Raw genomic sequence first — 25,643 nt, 5'->3', positions numbered from 1 at the left:
TGGTGGAAGGGGGGTGAGGTGGGTGGTGGAAGGGGGGGGTGAGGTGGGTGGTGGAAGGGGGGGGTGAGGTGGGTGGTGGAAGGGAGGTATTGCCCAAACGGGAGGCAGCAGGGCGACTAGTTAAAGTAGACAAAACTGAGTAGTGTTCCACCTAGAGCACGAGGTGAGTTCTGCATATAAAATAACCCAGCAGAACCACAGGTAAGGCTTTAAGAACACAGTGACAGTCCTTTTGGAAGACGTCTAAATTAGCGGCAAGAAAATGAGTTGCCACTAGGGAAGAGGGGAAAGTGGACACAAGCTCGACACACTGGTGGTAGTACAGACAACATGGGACCTCCGAGAGAGGTTTCTAGGAACGCTAGAGGGTGACTGTGAGAGATGGGGGAGATACACATATCAAGCCCTTTTGTTCAGGAAAAGCTCAATTTACGCAAAAACCTTATATCCCCCCACCGACACCTGAACGAATAACACACAGAATACTCCAAATGCAACATGGTCAACGCACATGGAATTAAATGAGAATGATTCTGAAAAAAAAAACACACTGTTCAGGCAAATATTGCCCATATTACTTCTGAAAAGATAGAGAACCTATGGGAAGAGGGCATGTTAAAAACCAAAGACAAAAGCAGAGTTCTCGGTTGCTCCAGGTTATCCATTGTCAAGTCTGTTTTCTTTGAGTCACCTGTCGCCTCACACCAAATCACGTCACAGTTCATTCATGTATTCTGCAAACAAAAATAGAGACTGTAGACGTTGGTAATCAGGGATGAGGGAGTAAATCAAGACGAAGGAGAGAGAACAACGCCAGTCTTTTTTCAGGACACCTTTATGACGGCCTGACAGTTGTCTGCTTTAGCGGTGTTTCCAGTTACATGAGTGACCATCTCCACTGCTGTGAACTGACTCAGTCTCTGCATTGTTTTTAAGGTACGACTGTGGTTTAAATACACAATAACGGTTATTTTACGTCTGTCACACACTTGATCGTGTCATAAATCGGTCATGGTAAATGAGATTTCATTTATTGCTTATTCAAAGGTCATCTCTATATAGACTCCAAAAACAATTATGTAATCATCATAAAAAGCTATAAAATTAGATCCTCCGTAGATAAAGATATAGCAAAAAAAATAAAAAATAGAAGTAGTAAGGCACTTAGAAACAAGGTGTTTCTTCTTGATTTCATCGTCTTGCATTATTGGGGGGGGGGGGGGGTACTTCTATGTTATGGCACTGTGGCATCCACTGCGTAAAGAGAACCAGAGACTGGGGCTCCCTCACTCCACGCCCACCAAGGGAGCCTCGCCGGCAGGTAGGATGAACTCCCGGGGTGGCTTGGTGTGGATCTCCAGTAGGCCTTGGATGAAGCCTTCCGATGGGCCCTCTGGGTCTTTCTCTGGGGTTACATCAGAGGGCTGTGGGGTGGGGGACTCTGTGGAGGATTCTTTGGGGGTTTCTGTTGCTGGTTCAGTGGCTGTATTACTAGCTGTTATTGAGGCTGATTCTACAGCAGCTAGTTCTACAGCTATTTCAGAGACGTTGTCCGAGGCCTGTTCTACAGATGGGTCCAGAACAGGTTCCGAGGCTGGCTTAATGAGCAGCTCAGCCACAGCCACCGTAGCTGACTCAGACTGGGCTGGTTCAGTGGTGGACAGGGACTGGTCCGGGGATGTGGAGCCTGGTAGAGGGGCCTCTTTCTCAGCTCCCTCCCTGGCCACTCCAGTGCCCTCGCTCTCGTTCTCTGAAGGAGGACATGTGCTGGTTGGGGTGCACTCTCCCTCCTCGCTAGCCGAGTCTCCGGCCGGGGCCTCTGCCCCGTTGGCATCAGCTCCATCGCTGCCCCGTGGCTTCAGGTGGATCCGCTGGTGCCTCACCAGGCTGTGCTTCAGGGTGAAGGTGCGCTCACACGTCTGGCACTTGTAGGGTCTCTCGCCTTAAAAATATAAACAGGTAGATCAATAGTCACACATACACAAGAGCAGGGCCAGGTATGAATATCTTTAAAGAAAGTAAAGCTACAACAATAGAATTAACTAGTACCTGTGTGAGAGCGCATGTGTCTCGTCAGATCCTGCAGTGACCAGAAGCGTTTGCTGCACACGTTACAGATCTTCTTCCTCTTGTCTGCTTTGCTTCCCGACCCTCTTCCCACCTCTCCTTCTCCGTTCTTTGGTTCTGCCAAGCCCCCCTCCTCATCGCTCCTCTCCTCCTTCTCTTTCTCCTCCTCCTCCGAGCCGCTGTCCATCACACTTCCCGCTCCCTCGCTTTCCGGAACCTCCTTCTCTCCCTCCTCCTCCTGATCCTCCTCCTCGGTGGTGGCTGTAGTAGCATTGGGGAGCTCTGTGCCTGGCCCGGTCCCCTCCGTTCCACAAGACTCTTCGGGGGGTGCACTCTCACAAAGGTGAGCCTTCTCATGGCGAGCCAGGGTGGCGGCGTAGCGGAAGTTCTTCTTACAGTTCTTGCAGGTGTACTTGGAGGAGTCTTGGTCCTGCTGCTGGACGTCCATCACCCTCTCCGGCTCGGCCACAACCACCCTTTCTCCACCCAGGGAGGTCTGAGGCTGCTCGCCATCCGACGAGAACTTGAAGTCGATGAGCTTGCTGGCGAAGTTGAGGTCCAAGCTCTTGTTGCTCTGTGAATCATTGTCATCATAGTCTTCATTTTCATAATTGTTGCTGGTTTTGTTGTTGCTAGGTTGCGGTTCCATCTCTCCTAGCAGCTGCTCAGCAATGTCTGGTGTTTGGTCTGCGTTTGGCGACTCGTATGAGTCGCCTTTCTGATCAGGGTCCATGCTGCTCAGATCCAAAACCTCTCCTGCAGTCTGCTCATTCTCGGAACTCTCTAGAAAAAAACACACAAAATGAACCGTCAAATTACAAATGGATTATTACAGAATAGCAGTACAGTACTACAGTACAGTGCAATACCGAATACTACAATACCGTACAGTACAATACCGTATACTACAATACCGTACAGTACAATACCGTACAATATTGTATAGTACAATTCCGTATATTACAATACCGCATACTAGAATACCGCATACTACAATACAGTACCGAATATTACAATACCATATATTACACTACAATACCGCATACTACAATACAGTACAATACCGTATATTCCAATACCACATACTATAATACCGAATATTACAATACCGTATACTACAATACCGCATACTAGAATACCGCATACTACAATACAGTACAATACCGTATATTCCAATACCACATACTATAATACCGAATATTACAATACCGTATACTACAATACCGCATACTAGAATACCGCATACTACAATACAGTACAATACCGTATATTCCAATACCACATACTATAATACCGAATATTACAATACCGTATACTACAATACCGCATACTAGAATACCGCATACTACAATACAGTATAGTACAGTTTCTTACCTGCGCTGTCGTGTGAACCCTCATCGCCGTTCTTGGATACTTGTCCGTTGCGGCGCAGAGAGCGGTTGGTCACGCCGTGCTTGCGCAGCAGGTGGCGCTCACAGTTGGACTTGGTGGAGAAGAAGGCGTCACATTTGGGACAGGGGAAGGGCTTCTGACCTGTAGCCGACAGCACATTAGAGAAGACTGAACGTCACATAAGAAGTATTAGGGACATGTTGTGGACCCACAGGAAGTTTGAAATATGCTAAATGCACACAGTTAGACCCTTTAGAAAAACCTGTCAAATGAATAGTACAATTCCAAGAAATGAAGGAGTTATCTTGTATAACGTTTTTCTACATTACTGAACAGTATCTTCCAGGTATCATTGCATCGTTGTGACTTGTCTATTTACGCAGTATTTCAACATGACTTATTATGACAGCTGTGTGTTGGGTATTCGGGGAGTTATCCAATCTGTCTCAGCCAGCTGTGTGTGTATGTGTGTGTGCGCGTGTGTGTTTCCCGATGGCTCACCAGTGTGTGTGAGCATGTGTCTCTGCAGGGAGCTGGCCCAGGGGAAGACCCGGGGGCAGAAGGGACAGGTCATCTTCTGCACTGAGTTAGAGTAGGCATTCTTCTTCCCTCCTTTGGACTGGGGCGGCACAGACTGAGGTGGTGACTCTTTCTCTTCCTTCTCCTCTCCCGGGCTCTGTCTCCCCTCGTTCCGCCTCCCCAGCTCTGCCGCCCCCGTCTGCAGGTAGGTGCTAAACCTGTTAGCGTCGGTGGTGGCAAGCATCTTCTCCACGCTGGCAAACTCGCCACTGGATTCCAGGTCCAAGCCGCTGCCTGTGTTCTGCTCGAGCGTGGACACACAGGCAGGTGCCATAGTCTTGGCCTGGCTCACTGGCTTCTTTCTAGTGCGCTTTCTGGACAAGCCCTCTAGGGGGAGCTCTTCCATCGATGTTTCTGAGCTGTTGTCACCCCCAGCTGGACGGTCCGGTTCTGTCTGGAGGCCGTTGAGGGCGGCAGGAGCCTTGTTATCTGGCTCCCTCTTGAGTAGGTCTGGAGCCCCCGAGACAGAGGAGATGATCTGGGCGATGGAAGCCAAAGGGGGAAGCTCTTTCAGAGAGCAGGATGAGGAGGTAGAGGCTGGTTTGGGCAGTAGGGGCTTGAGACGGAGCGCCCGGCTTGTGGTGGTGCCAATGGGGAACGGGGAGGGGGTCACTGGGGGGAGCTGGTAAGAGCCAGACTGGGGGGTCGTCAGCTTCTCCTCAGTGCTCTTGTCCAGCTGAAGGGCTGAGGGGAGGTGGTCCAGTACGCTGGGGAAGAGCAGCTCCTTTTTGATCTCTCTGCGCTCCACGCTCACCGGGGCAACAGCGGTGGTGTCTGTCTTCAGCCTCTTGCTGGGGTTCTTGGGGATGGACAGGTCAATAGGTTCCATGGAGCAGTCGTAAGCTGCTGGGCTGACCGTCTCCAGTTTGATCCCAGGAGACCCGGTCAGGCTCCCCGCAGTGCTGCTTGTCCCGCGGCTCTTGTTGGAGAAGTCCAAGGGCTGATCCAGGTCACCAGAGGAGGAGTAGATGCTGAGATCCTCAATCTTGACCTGCTGCAGGGTGGCAGTGGGGTTGTGCGTGAGGCCGTTGAGAGCCAGAGGGTTGCTGGGGCTGGCCCTGGAGGTGGAGGCTGTGATGGCGGGGAGAAGGGTGGCGATGTGCTCCTCGATCTCCCGCTCCTGCACCTCTGGGTGCTGCTTGAGCATGTGGTGGATGCAGTTCCTCTTGGCCAGGAAAGCCGCCCCGCACCGCCGGCACTCAAAGGGCTTGCGCTGGCAGCCGTTGTGGGTGCGCAGGTGGATCTGGAGAGCCCGGTAGCTCTTTAGATCCTCACCGCAGAAGCGGCAGGCAGTGTCGCCGGCAGCAACCAGCTCCAAAGGATCCTGGGTGGTGGTTGACGAGACGTACTTGATGTTCTTCTCAATCTCTTTCCTTGTGTTCTTCATGTGCTTCTTGCGCAGGTGGCGCTCGCAGTTGGCCTTGACGGTGAAAGGGTAGTGGCAGACGCGGCACACATAGGGGCGCTCGCCGCTGTGCGTGCGCAGGTGGCGGATGAGCGTGGCCTTGTCGGGTGCGACGTAGTCACAGATGTTGCACTGGTGCGGTAGTATGCCCAGGTGGAAGCGCATGTGCGCCTGCAGCACCCCGGAGAAGGCAAACACCTGGTCACAGAAACGGCAGGGGTAGGATGCCTTCGCACCCCCGCGGTTGGCCCCTCCTGACCCCTTCTTTCCCCCGGCCGCCTGGCCCTCCTCTTGTTTGATCTGCAGCTCCGTCAAGTCGTTGGGCATGTGGGCATCGCCCATGCAGTCCGCCTCCATCTGCATCTTCTCCAGGGAGGCCTGGCTGCCCGAGGAAGAGGAGGATGACGATGATGATGATGATGATGATGAAGACTCTTGGGGCATATTGAGCAGCTGGCTGGGTGGTGGGGGCAGGCTGGGGCTGATGCAGCCCAGGGAAGCCTGCTGGGTGCTCTGGAGCGGCAGTGGCATGGAGGCAGCCGGGCTGGAGCGCGGTGCCACCATAGGCTTTGGCTTCAGCGGGGGCATGGGCTTGCAGCTGGCCGCCTGGGCCTGGCCGGACACTCCCTGGTGCGGGGCCTTGGCCAGTGTCGGCAGGAGGCCCATCTGACCGGGGGCGGCCAAGGCCACCTTCAGGATCTGTTGGATGTCAGCCAGCTCAATCAGGCCAGCCTCGCCACAGACAGGCTTGACAGCAGTGCTACTGTCCGGCTGGAAGAGGAAGCCCGTGGGGAAGGGCTGCAGGGAGAACAGGCTGAGGGCCTCCCTCTGGGACAGGCCCTGCAGGGACGAAGCAGCCACCAAGCCCAGGCCGCCCAGAAATCCAGAAGCTGTGGAAGCCGCCTCTTGGGGCAGGGTGGAGTCCGGAGGCTCCACCTGGATGACCCGGATACTGTCCAGCTGGGCTTGACGGACCTCATCCTCAGAAGGCTGAGGCTTGACCTGGGAAATGTGCTGAAGACCCAGGGATTCCAGGAAGCTGGCCTGAGGGGGCGGGGTTGTTGGCTTCTCCTGGACGGCAGGGATCTCTTGGCCGCCCCCTACGGGCGACGGCTGCTGCTGCTGATGAATGGTGGTCTTGTGCAGGTCTAGGGCCGAGTGTAGGGGGAAGGCCTTGTCGCAGGCCTCGCACACAAAACGGTGGAACTTGCTGGTGGACCGACGGAGATTGGTTTCACACCAGACCTGTTGGAGAGACAGACAGATGAGGTTAGAGTGTGGAAGAGCAGACTTAGGCCCTGTGTGCAGTGGAGGAAAAAGTACCTAATTGTTATACTTGAGTAAAAGTAAAGATACCTTAATAGAAAATGACTCAAATAAAAGTGAAAGTCACCCAGTAAAATATTACTTGAGTAAAAGTCTAAAAGTATTTGGTTTTAAATGTACTTAAGTATAAAAGGTTCAAGTATAAATCATTTCAAATTCCTTTTGTTAAGCAAACCAGACAATTTTCTTTTTTTTACAGATAGCTAGGGGCACAACATTCAGACAATTAACAAACAAAGCATGTGTTTAGTGAGTCTGACAGATCAGAGACAGTAGGGACGACCAGGGAGTACTATTGAGTGTCAGGAAAAATGCATGGAGTAAAAAGTACATTATTATGCATGGAGTAAAAGTTGTCAAATATGTATAGAAAACTAATACTTAAAAGTATTTTTACTTAACTACTTTACATAACTGCTTGTGTGAGAGATGACCAACATACTAGTAGTATCAGTTTCATAATCATATTAATTAGTAGTATCAGTAGCATTGGGAGCATCAGCAACATTATTCTGTCCACAACTTCTCCTCTGACCTGGGCGATGTGAGAAAACTTGCGGCAGGAGAAGTCGATAAAGGCCAGGTCGTTGAAGCCAGAGGGGATGGACGGGTTGTTCTGGATGAAGGGCCGTCCGCCGGGGTCCGTGGGCATCTTCTTGTGGATGCCGGCGTTGTGCCGCAGCAGGCCGCGGTGGGTCCGAAAGGAGAGGCAGCACAGGTCACACCTAGAGACAAGACACAGAAATATGATGCTATATTATACAGTGATTTTTTTACTATGTTGTAGTACTGTGTTGTAGTTGGGTGTAAGAACACACTTAAATCAAATCATGTGTAAATTAAATTATGTGTGTGGATAACTCTCAGCACGTCCTGTGGCAGTGATGGAGCAGACCTCGTTAGGCGCTGAGAGGGACAGCTGCTCAGTGTCTCCTAGGGCCAGCCCTCTTATCGGCCACCCTGTGACGAGGTGCCCGAGGGGGATTACACACAGCTTTATCAAGGCGTGACATTGACACACACACACACACACAAATGATTAGAATGAAAACCTACAGGATGGTAGCTCTCCAGGAACAGGGTTGGGATTTAGGGGTGTCCTGACATGGCCATAATAATATTCATACTCGTATTCGTAAATTCACAGTTGATACTTGTGATCCGGAAGAACTGAAATGATTTATGCTTAATTAAGTAGATGTTGACAAAATGCCTCCTTGCACATTCTCATTGCACAAAAAGCTGCAGATTAGGAGCAGCGCACGGAGGGGTGTGTATGTATGCATGTACAGTGGGGCAAAAAAGTATTTAGTCAGCCACCAATTGTGCAAGTTCTCACACTTAAAAAGATGAGAGGCAATCAGAGAGGGTCAGGCTTTGCGGTGGCCACTCTGGTTTGGGTGTCCTTCGCAGAACGGTGTCTCCATAACCAAGTGTTCACATATCGTTCGGGGTTCCACTGCGCAAGAGGGGGTTGGTGAATTTAGATTTTATTTTCAACATTCTGATTGGACAAAGTTGTCAAGCCTCCAGCGGGCCGTCATAGTGCACACATGTAGCCTACAGTTCTTCATCATTCCTGCCACCACCAGACAGAAGACCTACATCTAGGCTGCTGTAGCCTACGTATTTATTTGGTTTGTCATTCTATCATTTCTCATGGAATTTTTGTGGTAATTAAATATAATTGATTTAGAATGGATCAGAATGTATTTTCCGTGTATTCTCAAATTGAAAATGTTCCCCCAGCACTACACACCTGCCCAGCTACCCCTCATCCCACACACCCAGCCCCCTCCTCCATTCCCTGTGGTTTCACACCTCTGTGGGTATGTGGTGGGTACTCTGTGTACACATTCATTGTGTATACCTGTGAGAAAGACTGTGTTTTTCGGTCTCTCACACAGGTCTGCGAGAGCAGTCTAATCTCAGAGGTTGGCTCAAGCCCAGAGAATTCTGCTGCAACTAAAGGGTGTGTGTTTGTGAGTCTGTGTACATTTGTGTTTCAAGTTTTATTAGTCATATGTACGGGATACACATGGTATATACACCGTCCAATGAAATGCTTACTTGCAGGTTCCTCCTCGACAACGCAACGAGAATAAATAAGATATAATAATACAAAGATAAAAGTAAATGGCTCAATAGAATAGAATGAAAGTGTGTGTGTGTCTCTCCGGTGTGTTACTGCATGCCAAATGCGTCGTTTCTCAGCTTCTTAGAAATCGTGTACACCGGGGTACCCAAGCCAGCCAGTGCAGCCATATCCTATTAACTGGCCCTCTCAACTCTTGTGATTAACTGGGATTAGGGCTAAATTTGCAGCACTTCCTACAATAATCAGATTGCTGCCCAACTCAACTACAGAAAGCTGCATCTGTCTCCTTTTCAGTTCAGACAAATACATTCCTATGTGTGAGTTATGCGCGGCTATCCATTCAACCCAAGTTGGGGTTTGAGTTTGGAATTGAGTCGCTATGGTGATCTGGAGATCGTGATTTGTCCATGGAAAACTGCTCCCCTCCCCCCTTCCGTTGTCCAGCCAACCGCATCACGACGCCTCCCCTCTGACTCATTAAACCCCCAACTCCATCCCTCCCGCCCTTTCCGGGGATAGCCTTCCTGCCGACTTTTCCCACTTTTTAGGCCTCAGGGCCTGAAGAGAGGGGTCAAAATTGGCCTTGCAGCACAGTGCTTTGAAGTTAAACTCTTGTCAAGTGAAACATTTAGTCTGAAGGTGATTTGATGGGTTAATCCATGATAACAAAGCGTTTAAAACTATTTTAAATGCAAATGTCTTCCCAATGAGTAATATGCCACAGAGGTGGCCTTTAGCAGTGTGATGGAGAACCATGTCTTTAGGACCTGGGTGGAGAGAGGGCAGAGGTCATTCGGCCTGTGACCCTAGCATTGAACACTGACATTGGGGGGAGCTTTATAACCACTACTGTTACAGGATTTATCACCATACATTCTGTCATTAATTCTAACTGTTGATTTGCTTGATATTTTGGTGACCATTTATTAACTCTTACATCAACTACACGCAGAGTGTTGTATTGCGTTTATGCCATCAATGTAATTCCACTGTGTGTGTGTGTGTGTTTTAGGCTCTAGTACCTGAGAGTGGTGTCAGGGTGTGTGTGTGTGTGTGTGTGTGTGTGTGTGTGTGTGTGTGTGTGTGTGTGTGTGTGTGTGTGTGTGTGTGTGTGTGTGTGTGTGTGTGTGTGTGTGTGTGTGTGTGTGTGTGTGTGTGTGTGTGTGTGTGTGTGTGTGTGTGTTTTAGGCTCTAGTACCTGAGAGTGGTGTCAGGGTGTGTGTCCATGTGGACTTCAAGGTCGTATTTGCAGCCAAAGGTCTTGAAGCAGATCGGGCATGGCAACACCTCATCATCCCCCTGGCCTGATCCCAGTTCCTCCAACACACTCTCCTCTACCACCTTGACACACACACAAGTAACAATAACAATGACTTAACTGGGAATGTAATGCGGTGGAGTGGACTGTGTGTGTGTATGTGTGCATTACCTTTTTGTTGGGCAGTTCGTCGCCTCGCTCTGTGTCCTCGTCCATGGCTGACCTCCTCTTGGCGGAGGGGCGGCGTCTCTTGGTGGGCGAGGGGGGGCTAATAGGAATGACGCCGGCTGGGTCTTTGTCGTGGATCTTCATGTGTCTGCAGGGAGGAGAGAAGGAGAAAAGACATCAGAATAGAACAAGTAGCCAGGTCCCAGATCAGTTTGTGCTTTAAAGCCAACTCCTATAGCCAGGTTCCATTGGCAAGCTATTTGGCATGACAATTCCATTAAGAGTTGGCAGGAGAGCAGAAAAAGACTGGCACTCAGGCTACAACTATGGTCGTTATATATATATATATTTTTATAGGACCCTTTACAAACAGACACATTTTTACCACATTCTTGCCTGAACATGCCTTTTGTATATGGCCCGTGCGCGTGTCGGCATGCTGGGGACGAGTGGCAGTAGTGGTGTGAAGATGTGGGTGGGCGTCCATTTTAATAAATCCATTGAGAATATACCATAAAAAAACAAATCCATGGGCTCCCGACTGGCGCAGCGGTCTCAGTCACTGCATCACAGTGCTAGAGGCGTCACAACAGATCTGGGTTTGATCCCAGGCTGTGTTGCAGCCGGCTGCGACCGGGTGACCCGTGAGACGGCGCACTATTGGCCCAGCATCGTCCGGGTTAGGGGAGGGTTTGGCCAGCTGGGATGTCCCAGTCCCATCGTGCTCTAGCGACTCCTTGTGGCGTCCGGGGTGCATGTACGCTGACTTCAGGTCACCAGTTGTTGTTTCTTCCAACTCATTGGTGCGGCAGGCTACGGGGTTAACCGGGTAGTGTGTCAAGAAGCACTGCGGCTTGGCGGGTCGGGTTTCAGGGGACGCACGGCTCTCGACCTTCGCCTCTCCCGAGTCCATATGGGAGTTGAAGCGATGGGACAAGACTAACTACCAATTGGATATCACATTTAGGCAGGTCCTAAGAAACCTAAGACTAATCAAATATTTGAAGTTTAACTTGTTACTGGTCTGTGCAGCCCATTTGGCTGCGGCATGCACATGCAATCAATAGTTATTATGTTCATTAAACAGACGAGACACACTTAGCCTGATCACAGTCAACACACATTTTATAATAGGCTAAGAATATTATGAAACATAATAAAAAGGCAACAAATATGTTACCCACACAACTTCATGGCAACGTGTGGAACAGAGGTCATAAAAAATATATACATTTTGAAACAGAGCCCAAGGCAAGCCCATGCGGCTTTTCATCATGTTTCATCTCTTTCCTACCCTCACTCTGCCTTGTTAGGGAGCAGGCGTAGGTTCTTACATTGAGCGTATCTTCATCATGACACCTATTGAAAATAACAGCAGTCTATATTTTCCAAATTATTTGAGTCTTACTTGAGTTCATACTTCACAACCTCCGCAGGCCTACTCTTCATTTAGGCCACATTATTGCATTTCTAAATGTTTCTGATCAGTGATAGATGAGCTATACCACCTCCACTTCTTTGCCCAGCCAGAGAATTAACCAAATATGCCGACGGAGATTCAGTGAAACAAAATCCCATTGGTTGATTAAGACAAGTCACAGGCTTTTGATCGGCAGTAGGCACAGGTTACTAAGCAACAGAATAACAAAATAATCCACTTGTTAAGCCACATAACATGCAGGCAAAATGTTCTGCCCAGTGCTAATAGATGAGCCAACCACAGTCTATGAAAGGCATAACATCACAGTCCAACACAAAACATACCCCTTGAGAAGTTACAACAAATTGTGCCACCAGAATGGTTTGAAAGGTGTATTACAGTAAAGATCCTAAAAACAAATGCTGGATTGATGTACACCACTTATTTCATTCCCAGAACTTCAGATCTACTGAAGAGAGCTTGGAGGGTTGCCAGATTGGGGAGCTGGGCTCAATAATCTCTGCACGCACACGCCAGAGTATGTGAGCGGGGTTGAGCGGTCGGAAATCCCGCTTCTCGCTCACAGAAAAAAAATGCTGTTCCGAATTCCATTCATTAGAATCCCATTTAATCCCATTTAAGCAACACTATTTTTGTGACTACCTGAACCTACCATTTGATTTTGAAGTATTGAAACCAAACCATATAATTTTTATGAAAAGTATTTCTTAAAACAGGAAAAGGTGACTAAGAAGCGCTCATCATTTCAAATAGGCCACATGTCATATTAAACAGCATATCAACACTGTACAGGAGCCAGACATGTAGCCTGAGAAGGAACAAAAAAGAATGATTTAGGCCATATTACTAGCCTATTATTTCAAGGCTATAGTCTACAAAGAAATACGTTGTGAAGCACTTGTGTGTGCGACACACTAGGCTGGCAGGGACATTAAACACTCAGCATGTAAACAACATTTTGTTGTGTTAAATCATTATAGTCTATTAATAGTGCATATAGTAAAACTAAGTTAGAATTAAATAAAAAATGGCTTTGAATTCACTTTTAGAAAGTTTGGTCAGAGTCTGTGGCTTCAGGTTCATGTGATAGTGTCTGGAGAGCCGGCCAGCAGGGGAGAATACCCTCCCCTCTTGCACAGGCACTGCGGATGCTGAACACCCTTCGGGTCACTCTTGCCAGGCTGTGTAGGGATGCAGAGTTATTATTTTTTATTATTTTTTAAATCTATAGGTAGGCCTAAAGGTTTTCAGGTAAAATAACCTTATCAAAACAGAAAGCTCCTTGAAAGAGGTCAGGCCTATTGGGCCAAAATCAATGATAGCCTATTGTATAGAAAATAGAACCAAAATGAAGGGAACTTAAGAGATCTGATTTTGAGTTTATTAATACTTTGCTACAATGATACACTTAGTTAGCTACCCACCTCGTTCCTTTCTGTTAGCATGTGAACCTAGTACACCATTATGCTTTCAGGATACGCGTCTTTTCAGATTCTACAATGATTCTATAGTTGTGGACACCGCACTCCCGCTCTTGCTCCTCCTCATCTTTGTAATTAACCTTGATTTTGCACATGTGTGTTTTATCAGTTTCTTTATGAAGATATTAATGAAATTCATGACAGGAGCTATTGCAGCACACAAGTAGACTACAAATGCATGCTGGGCGGGCATGCCCTGAGCTTGTGAAGTTAAGCACTAGTCAAATTGTGCATGCTCCGCTCCTCGCTGATCCAGCTCCGCTCACATACTCTGGCCCGCGAGCACACCAAACACACACACTTGGGAGGAGGGCAGGGAAGGCGGTAATAGTCTAAGTTGCTCCAATTATCCAGCAGGCTCAGCAGGTCCATGTAAGGACCTAACTCCGGGCCAGGGAAAGGGCCGAGGGTACCATGAAGGGCAGTCATCTCCATCCCTGTAATATTATGTCTATCAAATTTGCCTTCTCTAGTAACGTTTACAGGGGTAGTTCAGGTATTTATTTCTCTATTCATGGCATTCAGATATAGTAATACAGTTGGACATAGAATATGTTTATTAGTACTGTGGTGGATGATTGGAACACACAAATAATCCTGTTGAGACCTCTGGAAGCATTTGTTGTTCCTGCTGCTAATCTCTCTCTCCCCCCTTCTCCTCCTCCTCCTCTCTTCTCTCTCTCACAACACAACATTCAGCTGTCGGGCTGGAGTCAAATGGCGGAGAGAATGGGAGGGAGGGAGATGGAGGCAGAGATCAAGAAGGGGAGGGAGGGAGAGAGAGAGAGGGATGGGGAGGAGTGTACAGAGAGAAAGGGGGAGGGAGAAAGACAGACAAATGGATAGAGATGTGAGATGGAAAGATACTAGAAAAAGAGAAGAGAGGAGATAATGTCACACAGGCATTATGAAAGAGGCCTGACTATCCCTGACAATCAAGACAGGAAGTTGAGTTGAGTTGAGTTATCTATGGGGGAGGGGGGAAGGATGTAGGAGGAAAAGGAGAGGACAATGTAGCTGCGGGAGGGGGATAGAGGCAAAGGTGTACGTGACTTGAGTGTGTCCTTCTTAAGCTGATTACATTAGTTTAAACTTTGAGAGGGGGGTCACTGATAACTGCAGAGCTAGGAAAAGAGTAATGAATGGGGGGGCTAAACCATACAGAACTCCTCCCCCCTCTACACTTTCTGGTGAAAGGTCAAATGCCATCAGTTGATTTAAGGACGTGTGTGTGTGTGTGTGTGTGTGTGTGTGTGTGTGTGTGTGTGTGTGTGTGTGTGTGTGTGTGTGTGTGTGTGTGTGTGTGTGTGTGTGTGTGTGTGTGTGTGTGTGTGTGTGTGTGTGTGAGAAGGGAGGACAAGAGGACTAAGGACCCTGGAAAACACATCAGCACATCCCTGGGGCTAGCCCACAGAGCCCAACATCAGTACATCCCTGGGGCTAGCCCATAGAGCCCTACATCAGTACATCCCTGACAGGCCTGGCCTAGCCCATAGAGCCCTACATCAGTACATCCCTGACAGGCCTGGCCTAGCCCACAGAGCCCTACATCAGTACATCCCTAACAGACCTGGCCTAGCCCACAGAGCCCTACATCAGTACATCCCTGACAGACCTGGCCTAGCCCACAGAGCCCTACATCAGTACATCCCTGACAGACCTGGCCTAGCCCACAGAGCCCTACATCAGTACATCCCTGACAGAACTGGCCTAGCCCACAGAGCCCTACATCAGTAGTCAGTCATAGGGCCTCTGAGTGTACTAACATTTCTGTGTGTGCGTAACTGTGCACCCATACTTCACAAGTTGTCCCTGCGAAACTGCTTTAATAAAGGTGGGTACATTATTGTGCAATTGTGTGGGTGAACTTGTTTGCGAGTAACTTTGATAGTGTGTGTATGCATGTATTTGTACTCTAGCTATATCTGTGTAGACGTGTGACTGCGAGCATGTGAGTGCGCGTCAATAAGTGTGTTTGTCTGTGTAAAACTATGTCCGTGGCGTGAGTGTGCACGCCTTTGTGTGTGTGTGTGTGTGTGTGCGCGCGCGCGCATATTCGCCAACATGAGAGAGGAAAGGTCAGCCAGTGTTGGGTCGGCAGCACAGGTCTCAGCTTTCACTCTGCCGTCAGTGCCTGGTTTAGAAATAGCAGGCAGGCAGCGAGCTGGCCACCCATCTGGGGACCTGACAGGCTGCAGCCGCATCCCCTGGACTCTGACCACTGCGTCAGCCAATCCCGAGAGAGCTAAGCTGTCATGTCAGCACAGCGTGATTGGATGAAACCAACTTTTCTTTGTGTCACCTCAGCCATCCTCCTAAATTCACCTGCCTAAAAAAAACATTTCCCATCAGTCTATCTAGTTGTTGATGGTTGGCTCTGGTTTGACGCACACCTGCAATAATGCATTTGTCTGTAAATTGCAAAAACACTACTTTCAGGACTTAAGAGGTAATTTTACTGAGAGGCTCTCAGACATCAAACAACTCAAACAGTGTCAATGTTACAACAAAACTCATTATCAAGAGCAAGAGAAACTACTACTATTGCTTTAATGTATTGTTATTCTCATTAATATTTCCACTACTACTATTAATGCCTTATTGCTGTTGGTCCTACCATTTTTTGTTATATGTATACTTTGACAATGTATGTAATTTAACTTGCCATGTCAACAAAGTCTACGAGAGAGAGAGAGAGAGAGAGAGAGAGAGAGAGAGAGAGAGAGAGAGAGAGAGAGAGACTCAAACTGACAGTGGGGGTTGATGATTCAACAGCTCCCTTCTCATCCAAACTGAAAAAAATCCACTGCATCACCACAGTGGGTGGACAGGGGGCGCTGTAGCATCAAAATGATGCCGCCTGCTCTTGTGCAATGTCACACCAAGGGCACTTCTCCTTACCATCGCAGCTTCTCTATCCCGCTCTTCCCCACTACCCTTTAGTGTAATCCCTGTCCTGTAAAGAGTTAAGCAGAGTGCCCATCCACTACCCCCTGGATCAGTCTATTCGCCAGGCCCTTCGTAGGGTTAGGATGCCTCTCCTTGGCAACAGGCTCACAACAGCAGGCCCCATTTCATGTGATGCTCTGGCAACAAAATGGCTGCTCCCCTGCCAGCCACACGGACAGCTCCATCACATCAGACTAGAGCTGGATCAATTCAGTACCGTGGAACATTCACAAGGAAGGTCGCAGATAGGATGAATAGAGACCACTCAATTTCTGAATGTTACAAATACACCCCTGTGCTTTGATTATTTTTGGAGTGTTGAGAAAATGCTAAACAGAATGGTGAAAAAGAACACGAATAGGCAAAGATTTTTTATTATTTTTTATGCAACAATCTTAGTATCGCCTAGTATCTTCTACACAGAATTCAGTGGCATTCTTTAACACTAGAGACCAACACATAAACACACTCTCGTATTCTCTCAGATTGACTCGGCCTACACTCATTCCTTCCTGCCCACACCTCTTCATTCCATACACATGAGGGTGAAAAGATGAGCGCTCTGACGGCGGAGCAGGCAGACTACTGTCCTGGTGCATCCCTCTCATGCAGATAGATTCAACAGCCAACCATTTAGATTTTACAAAAGGGATGGAGCTTCTCACATCACACATCAATTAAACCTCAAGCCCCCAATTCTAACACACACACCCACAATAAAACCCCTAAGAGAGCAGAGAGGGAGGAAGTCGGTATTTAACCCTGCCATCAGTCAAGTATGCTGGGAGCAGATGCCCTAACAGTTGTTGTTGTGTGTGTGTTGAAGTGGGGCAAAGTCATTTTCCTACTTCCTGTACTCTGCTTTGCCTAAACAGCGTCAACACACACACACACACACACACCTTACCCAGAGCATCCCAACCCCCGACAACGCCTATATATTTTTATCTCTTTGCCACAGTCCCCCATCCCCCTCCAGGCAAACGGTCTGCCCTGACCAACGTTAGCGTGTCAATTCTAAAAGATCTAACAAGAGCAAGACATTTTAGTTAATTTACAAACAGTATAACATTTTGTAAAAGCAGAATATTTCTGTAATCATTTTTGTAAATGCTTTATCTCCGGGAAAAACTGAGCACTAAAAAGGTTTGTTTGTTTACAGATTATTTTGTTTTATAACAACTGCTGGGCTATTCTAAAGGGCGTGACTGCAGTTAGCGACAGGTGCTAACGCTTGGATTTTGCTGGCTTTATGTGGGAGCAGTACTCCACATGTGTTTGGGTGGTGCTGCTATCACACCTGGGTAGGGAACCATTTACAGAAAGGCTTAAAGACCAAAGTTTTAGTGTTGGTAATACTCTGGGCCTTTCAACGGCATACAATTTTAACCTCCCAAAAGCCAGGGAAAATGCAGAGCGCCAAATTCAAATAAATTACTATAAATATCAAACTTTCATTAAATCACACATGCAAGATAACAAATTAAAGCTACACTTGTTGTGAATCCAGCCAACATGTCAGATTTCAAAAAGGCTTTTCGGCAAAAGCAAACGATGCTATTATCTGACGATAGCACCTCTGTAAACAGAGAGAAACCATATTTCAACCCTGCAGGCGCGACACAAAACGCAGAAATGAAAATATAATTCATGCCTTACCTTTGATGAGATTCTTTTGTTAGCACCCCAATATGTCCCATAAACATCACAAATGGTCCTTTTGTTCGATTAATTCCATTGATATATATCCAAAATGTCCATTTATTTGGCTCGTTTGATCCAGAAAAAACACTGGTTCCAACTTGCGCAACGTGACTACAAAATATCTCGAAAGTTACCTGTAAACTTTGCCAAAACATTTCAAACTACTTTTGTAATACAACTTTAGTTATTTTTAAATGTAAATAATCGATAAAATTGAAGACGGGATGATCTGTGTTCAATACAGGAAGAAAACCAACTGTAGCATGCTTTCTGGTCATGCGCCTCTATCTAACAGTACACTTCAAGTGACACTCGTTCAAGATGGCCGTACTTCTTCATTACACAAAGGAATAACCTCAACCAATTTCTAAAGACAGTTGACAACCAGTGGAAGCGAGATGAACTTCAAGAAGGTCCCTTACATTAGTAGGTAGCCCTTTAATACTGAGCAAGGTGGAGAATGAGTGTGTGTGCGTGTCTGACCTGTGCATGTTGCCGTTGGTGGTGAAGGTCTGGCCGCAGAAGGAGCACTTGTAGGGCCTCTCTCCGCTGTGCACTAGCATGTGGCGGTCCAGCGAGCTGGCTGAGCTCAGGGCCTTGCCACAGATGCTGCATGAGTGGTCCGTCGCCCCGTTGTCCGAGTTGTGCTGGGAGGGGAGAGACAGTGAAAGAGATATTATTACGACACATTATACATTATTACTTCCATTACTGAATGTCAGAGAGCGAGAGGAAGTAGTAGTAGTAGCAGTAGTAGTTTCAGTAGAAGTAGTAGCAGTGGTGATAGCAGTAGTAGTGGTAGCGGTAGTAGCAGTAGTAGTAACAGCAGTAGCAGTAGTAGTAGTAGTAGCAGTAGTAGTAGTAGCAATGGTAGTAGTGGTAGTAGTAGTAGCAGTTGTAGTAGCGGTAGTAGCAGTTGTAGTAGCGGTAGTAGCAGTTGTAGTAGCGGTAGTAGCAGTTGTAGTAGCGGTAGTAGCAGTTGTAGTAGCGGTAGTAGCAGTTGTAGTAGTGGTAGTAGCAGTTGTAGTAGTGGTAGTAGCAGTTGTAGTAGTGGTAGTAGCAGTTGTAGTAGTGGTAGTAGCAGTTGTAGTAGTGGTAGTAGCAGTTGTAGTAGTGGTAGTAGCAGTTGTAGTAGTGGTAGTAGCAGTTGTAGTAGTGGTAGTAGCAGTTGTAGTAGCGGTAGCGGCAGTAGAAGCAGTGGTAGTATCAGTAGTAGTGGTAGTAGCAGTAGTAGTAGCAGTAGTAGTGGCAGTAACAGTAATAGCGGTAGTGGTAGTAGCAGTTGTAGTAGCGGTAGCGGCAGTAGAAGCAGTGGTAGTAGCAGTAGTAGTGGCAGTAACAGTAATAGCGGTAGCAGTAGTAGCAGTTGTAGTAGTGGTAGTAGCAGTTGTAGTAGTGGTAGTAGTGGTAGTAGCAGTAGTAGTAGGGGTAGTAGCAGTAGTAATAGCGGTAGTAGCAGTAGTAATAGCGGTAGTAATAGCAGTAGTAATAGCGGTAGTAATAGCAGTAGTAATAGCGGTAGTAATAGCAGTAGTAATAGCGGTAGTAATAGCAGTAGTAATAGCGGTAGTAATAGCAGTAGTAATAGCGGTAGTAATAGCAGTAGTAATAGCAGTAGTAATAGCGGTAGTAATAGCAGTAGTAATAGCGGTAGTAATAGCGGTAGTAGTAGCTGTAGTAGTAGCAGTAGTAGTAGCAGTAGTAGTAGCAGTAGTAGCTGTAGTAATAGCGGTAATAGCAGTAGTAATAGCGGTAATAGCAGTAGTAATAGCGGTAGTAGCAGTAGTAATAGCGGTAGTAGTGGTAGTGGCAGTAGTAGTAGTATCAGTAGCAGTAATAGTAGTGGCAGTAGTAATAGCAGTAGTAGTAGCGGTAGAAGCAGCAGTAGTAGCAGTATTAGCCGTAGTAGTAGCGGTAGTAATGGTAGCACCGGTAGTGGTAGTAGCAGTAGTATTAGTGGTAGCAGCAGTAGTAGCAGTAGTTGTAGTGCTAGTAGCGGTAGTGGTAGTATTAGTGGTAGTAGTAGTGGTAGCAGCGGTAGTAGCAGTACCATTAGCAGTAGCGATAGTAGCAGTGGTAGTAGTAGTAGAAGCAGAAGTAGTGGAAGCAGAAGTACTAGTGGTAGAAGTAGTAGTGGTAGAAGTAGCAGCAGAAGTAGTAGTGGTGGTGGTACTAGTAGTAATAGTAGTAGTAGTAGTAGTAGTAGTAGGAGTAGAAGTAGCAGCAGTAGTAGTAGTAGTAGAAGCAGAAGTGGTGGTGGTAGTAGGAGTAGGAGTAGCAGCAGAAGTAGAAGTAGTAGTGGTGATAGTAGGAGTAGAAGTAGCAGCAGAAGTAGTAGTAGAAATAGAAGCAGAAGTAGTAGTGGCGGTGGTACTAGTAGTAGTAGTAGTAGAGTAGAAGCAGAAGTAGTAGTAGGAGTAAAAGTAGCAGAAGTTAGTGGTGGTGGTAGTAGGAGTAGCAGCAGAAGTAGTAGTAGAAGCAGAGGTAGTAGTGGTGGTGGTGGTGGTAGTAGGACTAGCAGCAGAAGTAGTAGAAGTAGCAGCAGAAGTAGTAATGGTAATAGTAGTGTTACCTGTCGGATGTGCATAGTGAGCTGGTGCTGGGTCATACAGTCTTTGTCACACAGTGGACAGATGAAATCTGTATTGACGTCTTTGGTTTCCTGTAAAGCAGACACACAAGACTACAAGTTACAACTAATAAGAGAGGCAAGATGGGAGCATACTGTGTCAATGGAGGATCTGGGTTATGCGCGTTGGGATTCATCCCATTGACAGGTGAGACAAGAACTTTCCACTGTGGCTAAATTTGATATTGGAAAGTATAAAAGATGCATGAAAATAAAAAAAACTTTGTGGATCGCTGTGTATGTTAGAAATGATGAAGCTTTCATCGTTGGGAGAAGTTTGAGAGGATTGGCAATAGATGGGATGGCTGACAAAGTCAAAAAAACAATGTGCAAGCTTCAAATGGGGCAAATGTCTGTGTGTTGTAATTCTGCATGGCCAGATAGCTAGCAATGATGACAAGGAACTGTCATGTGGAGAATCGTAAGCGGCTCATTTCAGCTCGTTTCATCTTTTTCTTGATACCATGTCTTGTTTTGAGGTGTTTTAACTGATTTCATGTCAATGCTAATATGGCTCAAATTCGCTAGTTAGCTAACCAACAACTTTAATGATGTATTTGAGAAACAATTGCTCATTGTGCAAATTTATTGATGTTTTCAGTAAACATTGGAGACGAAATAGTTAACAATCTAAGCCAACCCCATCTGTTTCGCCCCACAGTTGCGCATTCATCGGTTTTTGTTGCTAAACAACCAACCAGTCTATACCATAAAAACACTTGGTCTTTCATAACTATTGTATAGTTGGTCTGTGGTTGGTGGGGCCTGAAGCACTGATGGCGACTTCATTCACCATAGGGTCTGCCATCCTATCCTTCTGCATGAGTGGAGGGATATACAGCAATGTCATTACTTATATTCTTTTGATAATAAAGACCAGAATGGTCAGGGCGAAATAATATAGGTGAAAAATGTACTTTGCTTTTGTCTGGCAGACCCCCCCCCATTGATGATCTGTATTCTGCGGTCGAAATTAGACGGAGAATTGCACCTGCTAGTCCCAGCGAGTTTTGGATTTGACCCTGACACTCATTCGCCTGTAGCCTGGGTGTGTGTGCGCGTGTGTGCGGTATGATGCGTTTGTCTTCTTGCATGTATGCGTGTTATGTTGTTTGTGGAGAATGGTGAGGGGGATGTTTCACCTTGAGCTCAGTGTAACCCTACACCCCAGGTCCCACCTTCCTCTCTCTCTCTCCTGTTGACACTACAGCTGATAATTAACTCGGACTGACTGAACATAGCACTGGACTGCCATGGATCGCCCCATGCACGCACACACTGTAAATGTGTAAAGGTGGCAGAAACAAAATTAAATGCATGCACACAGAAAACCGACTTGCACACAAATATGCATACTTTCTTTCACACACACAGACAGAGAATCTTCAAAAACAATCTCTAGGAAGCACTTCCTTTTCCTCTCTTGGAGAGGCCTAGTAAAGGAATTGTTCAGTTCCTTTGCACCGCTGGCTTGGGCTCAAGTCTGTTTCACAGCCCTTCGTCTCGCTGGCATCCAGTGCATTGTAGACATTTTCTCTCCACACACAGACTCAAGTGATCTGGTGCTCAACTCCACTGTATAGTGTGTGGCAACAGAGGTCAAGAAACATCCTTAATCATTCATTCTCCTGTGTGTGTGTGTGTGTGTGTGTGTGTGTGTGTGTGTGTGTGTGTGTGTGTGTGTGTGTGTGTGTGTGTGTGTGTGTGTGTGTGTGTGTGTGTGTGTGTGCTCGCACCATAAGTGACAACTGTTTGTCCTACACCCGAGCATTATGGCCCCCAATCCCATGCTTTAATAGGAGCCACGTAACCCATGGCCGGGGGGACAAAAGGGGAATTGAGAGGCAAGGACCATTTGTCGCTATTCGTTTGAAGCTGGGACGCAAGTTGTGGAGTGAGACGGGGGGGTGCTTCTTCACCTGCCCCTACACACACACACACACACACACACACACACACACACACACACACACACACACACACACACACACACACACACACACACACACACACACACACACACACACACACACACACACACACACACACACACACACATCATTGTTGGAGCCTGGTGGAAAAACTAGCTTTTACTGTACTGTTCTCTTCTACTTCAACCAGTTGACACATTTCAAATGTGATGCCACACTGACTCAGTCTCCTCCCTGTTCCTCGTTTTTTTTTTTTTTTTTTACGTGTGTGTGTTTGTACCGTGTTTCTCCTGGCATTGCGATTGACACTAGTGGGTCTGGGTGGGGTGGTCTTGCTAATGGAGATGGAAGGTGTTGAGGCAGGGGCTGAGGGCTCCATGGCGCCGTTGAGCTGGCCTGCATTCATCACCGTTGACAACATGGCATTGATGGATGACAAGTCCACGCCCTCTGTCATATTCTCTCCATTTTCATCTTCCTCTCCTTCCTCCATAGCTCCATTACTCCCTGGGGAGAGTGAGGAAACCACAGTTAGTAAAAGCAAACTAACACACACCAGCTTTGCAACACACACAAGAACACTCGGACACAGGCACATACACCACCCTCACCTGTGTGCTCGTCCTGTGTGTGTGTGGAGTCGGGGGTTTCCTGCCCCTCAGAGTGCTCAGTCTCTACAGTGCTCAACTCAGCGCTCACCCCTCCCCCCGGACGCTTCTCTTCTGTGGCGCTCTCCATCACTGCAGGAACACAACATACACAAAAACGAAGAAGGCGTCGGTACTTTGCAGGGTTGGGGTCAAATCCATTTAAATTCAGGAAGTTACATTAACGTTTACTAGCAACATGTTGCCAGTCCCAAAAGATGTAAGGATAACGTAGCTAGCTACTAAGATGAGCACAATGTTCCGTAGCTAGCTACTAGCGTGAGCACAATGTTCCGTAGCTAGCTACTAGCGTGAGCACAATGTTCTGTAGCTAGCTACTAGCGTTAGCACAATGTTCTGTAGCTAGCTACTAGCGTTTGCACAATGTTCTGTAGCTAGCTATTAGCACAATGTTCTGTAGCTAGCTATTAGCACAATGTTCTATAGCTAGCTACTAGCACTAGCACAATGTTCTGTAGCTAGCTACTAGCGTTAGCACAATGTTTTGTAGCTAGCTACTAGCGTTAGCACAATGTTTTGTAGCTAGCTACTAGCGTTAGCACAATGTTTTGTAGCTAGCTACTAGCGTTAGCACAATGTTTTGTAGCTAGCTACTAGCGTTAGGACAATGTTCTGTAGCTAGCTACTAGCATTAGCACAATGTTCTGTAGCTAGCTACTAGCATTAGCACAATGTTCTGTAGCTAGCTACTAGCATTAGCACAATGTTCTGTAGCTCGCTACTAGTATTAGCACAAAGTTCTGTAGCTAGCTACTAGCATTAGCACAATGTTTTGTAGCTAGCTACTAGCATTAGCACAATGTTCTGTAGCTAGCTACTAGCATTAGCACTATGTTCTGTAGCTAGCTACTAGCATTAGCATTTTTCACTACAACAAATTTAAAAAGTACAAGGCATGCGCAACGAGATACTCTTGCCACATATGTACATACTTGTTAACATGAGGAGTCAGAAGATAGTACATGAAGTGAGTATGCAGTGCACTTCACAGTGTGCACTAGAGCATAGGTTAGTGGAAGAAGGGCCTAGAGGGGTTGAGGGGGCTGAAGGTTAATGTAGAGGGGAGGAGGAAGAGGAGGGTGACCTTGTGATAGGGAGAGCGAAAGAATACTGGCCGAGCGAAAGAATACTGGCCGAGTTGATGTCGCTAGCTAGACATGATAGCCTGTGTTTTATGACATTAAACCGGTCTCGTATGAGACAAGAGAGGGCGGGCGGGAGGGAGAAAGAAAGAGGATGAAATATCCTCCCCCTTCTTTCTATCCTCAGCATAACAGGGCATGCTGTCCGGTCCTCTGGCAGTCTCTATGGGGGTGCCACAGGGTTCAATTCTCGGGCCGACTCTTTTCTCTGTATATATCAATGATGTTGCTCTTGCTGCGGGAGATTCCCTGATCCACCTCTACGCAGACTACACCATTCTGTATACTTCCGGCCCGTCCTTGGACACTGTGCTATCTAACCTCCAAACGAGCTTCAATGCCATACAACACTCCTTCCGTGGCCTCAAACTACTCTTAAACGCTAGTAAAACCAAATGCATGCTTTTCAACCGTTCGCTGCCTGCACCCGCACGCCCGACTAGCATCACCACCCTGGATGGTTCCGACCTAGAATATGTGGACATCTATAAGTACCTAGGTGTCTGGCTAGACTGTAAACTCTCCTTCCAGACTCATATCAAACATCTCCAATCTAAAATCAAATCTAGAGTCGGCTTTCTATTCCGCAACAAAGCCTCCTTCACTCACGCTGCCAAACTTACCCTAGTAAAACTGACTATCCTCGACTTTGGCGATGTCATCCACAAAATAGCTTCCAACACTCTACTCAGCAAACTGGATGCAGTTTATCACAGTGCCATCCGTTTTGTTACTAAAGCACCTTATACTACCCACCACTGCGACCTGTATGCTCTAGTCGGCTGGCCTTCGCTACATATTCGTCGCCAGAACCACTGGCTCCAGGTCATCTACAAGTCCATGCTAGGTAAAGCTCCGCCTTATCTCAGTTCACTGGTCACGATGGCAACACCCACCTGTAGCACGCGCTCCAGCAGGTGTATCTCACTGATCATCCCTAAAGCCAACACCTCATTTGGCCACCTTTCATTCCAGTTCTCTGCTGCCTGTGACTGGAACAAATGGCAAAAATCGCTAAAGTTGGAGACTTATCTCCCTCACCAACTTCAAACATCTGCGATCTGAGCAGCTAACCGTTCGCTGCAGCTGTACATAGTCTATCGGTAAATAGCCCACCCAATTTTACCTACCTCTTCCCCATACTGTTTATATTTATTTACTTTTCTGCTCTTTTGCACACCAATATCTCTACCTGTACATGACCATCTGATCATTTAAAACTCCAGTGTTAATCTGCAAAATTGTAATTATTCGCCTACCTCCTCATACCTTTTGCACACAATGTATATAGACTCTTTTTTCTCTTTTTTTCCTACTGTGTTATTGACTTGTTAATTGTTTACTCCATGTGTAACTCTGTGTTGTTGTCTGTTCACACTGCTATGCTTTATCTTGGCCAGGTCAC

The 25,643-nt window shown here is 47.0% G+C and overlaps 1 protein-coding gene across 6 annotated transcripts in view; it reads right to left on the bottom strand.

Moving 5' to 3' along the window:
* Positions 1 to 25,643, bottom strand: part of LOC124039583 (ras-responsive element-binding protein 1-like) — a 73,607-nt gene continuing 47,964 nt past the window's right edge. For 5 of the 6 annotated variants that reach the window (XM_046355703.1, XM_046355706.1, XM_046355709.1 and 2 more), the window contains 11 exons: positions 23,040 to 23,168; positions 22,709 to 22,935; positions 20,441 to 20,530; positions 18,352 to 18,515; positions 10,297 to 10,441; positions 10,066 to 10,208; positions 7,305 to 7,494; positions 3,961 to 6,688; positions 3,442 to 3,627; positions 2,050 to 2,850; positions 1 to 1,942 (listed from right to left, as the gene is read on the bottom strand). In XM_046355703.1, coding sequence (XP_046211659.1) covers positions 1,287 to 1,942; positions 2,050 to 2,850; positions 3,442 to 3,627; positions 3,961 to 6,688; positions 7,305 to 7,494; positions 10,066 to 10,208; positions 10,297 to 10,441; positions 18,352 to 18,515; positions 20,441 to 20,530; positions 22,709 to 22,935; positions 23,040 to 23,168 — 5,459 coding nt within the window. In that variant the 3' untranslated portion in view covers positions 1 to 1,286. The remainder of the gene's footprint in view (positions 1,943 to 2,049; positions 2,851 to 3,441; positions 3,628 to 3,960; positions 6,689 to 7,304; positions 7,495 to 10,065; positions 10,209 to 10,296; positions 10,442 to 18,351; positions 18,516 to 20,440; positions 20,531 to 22,708; positions 22,936 to 23,039; positions 23,169 to 25,643) is intronic. The other variant, XM_046355704.1, reaches the window with a different exon arrangement.

This window comes from Oncorhynchus gorbuscha, linkage group LG07 (genome assembly GCF_021184085.1).
Source record: "Oncorhynchus gorbuscha isolate QuinsamMale2020 ecotype Even-year linkage group LG07, OgorEven_v1.0, whole genome shotgun sequence".
Classification (NCBI taxonomy): domain Eukaryota; kingdom Metazoa; phylum Chordata; class Actinopteri; order Salmoniformes; family Salmonidae; genus Oncorhynchus; species Oncorhynchus gorbuscha.
The sequence above is the reverse complement of the archived record's forward strand: the minus strand, read 5'-3'. Positions and strand labels throughout refer to the sequence as shown.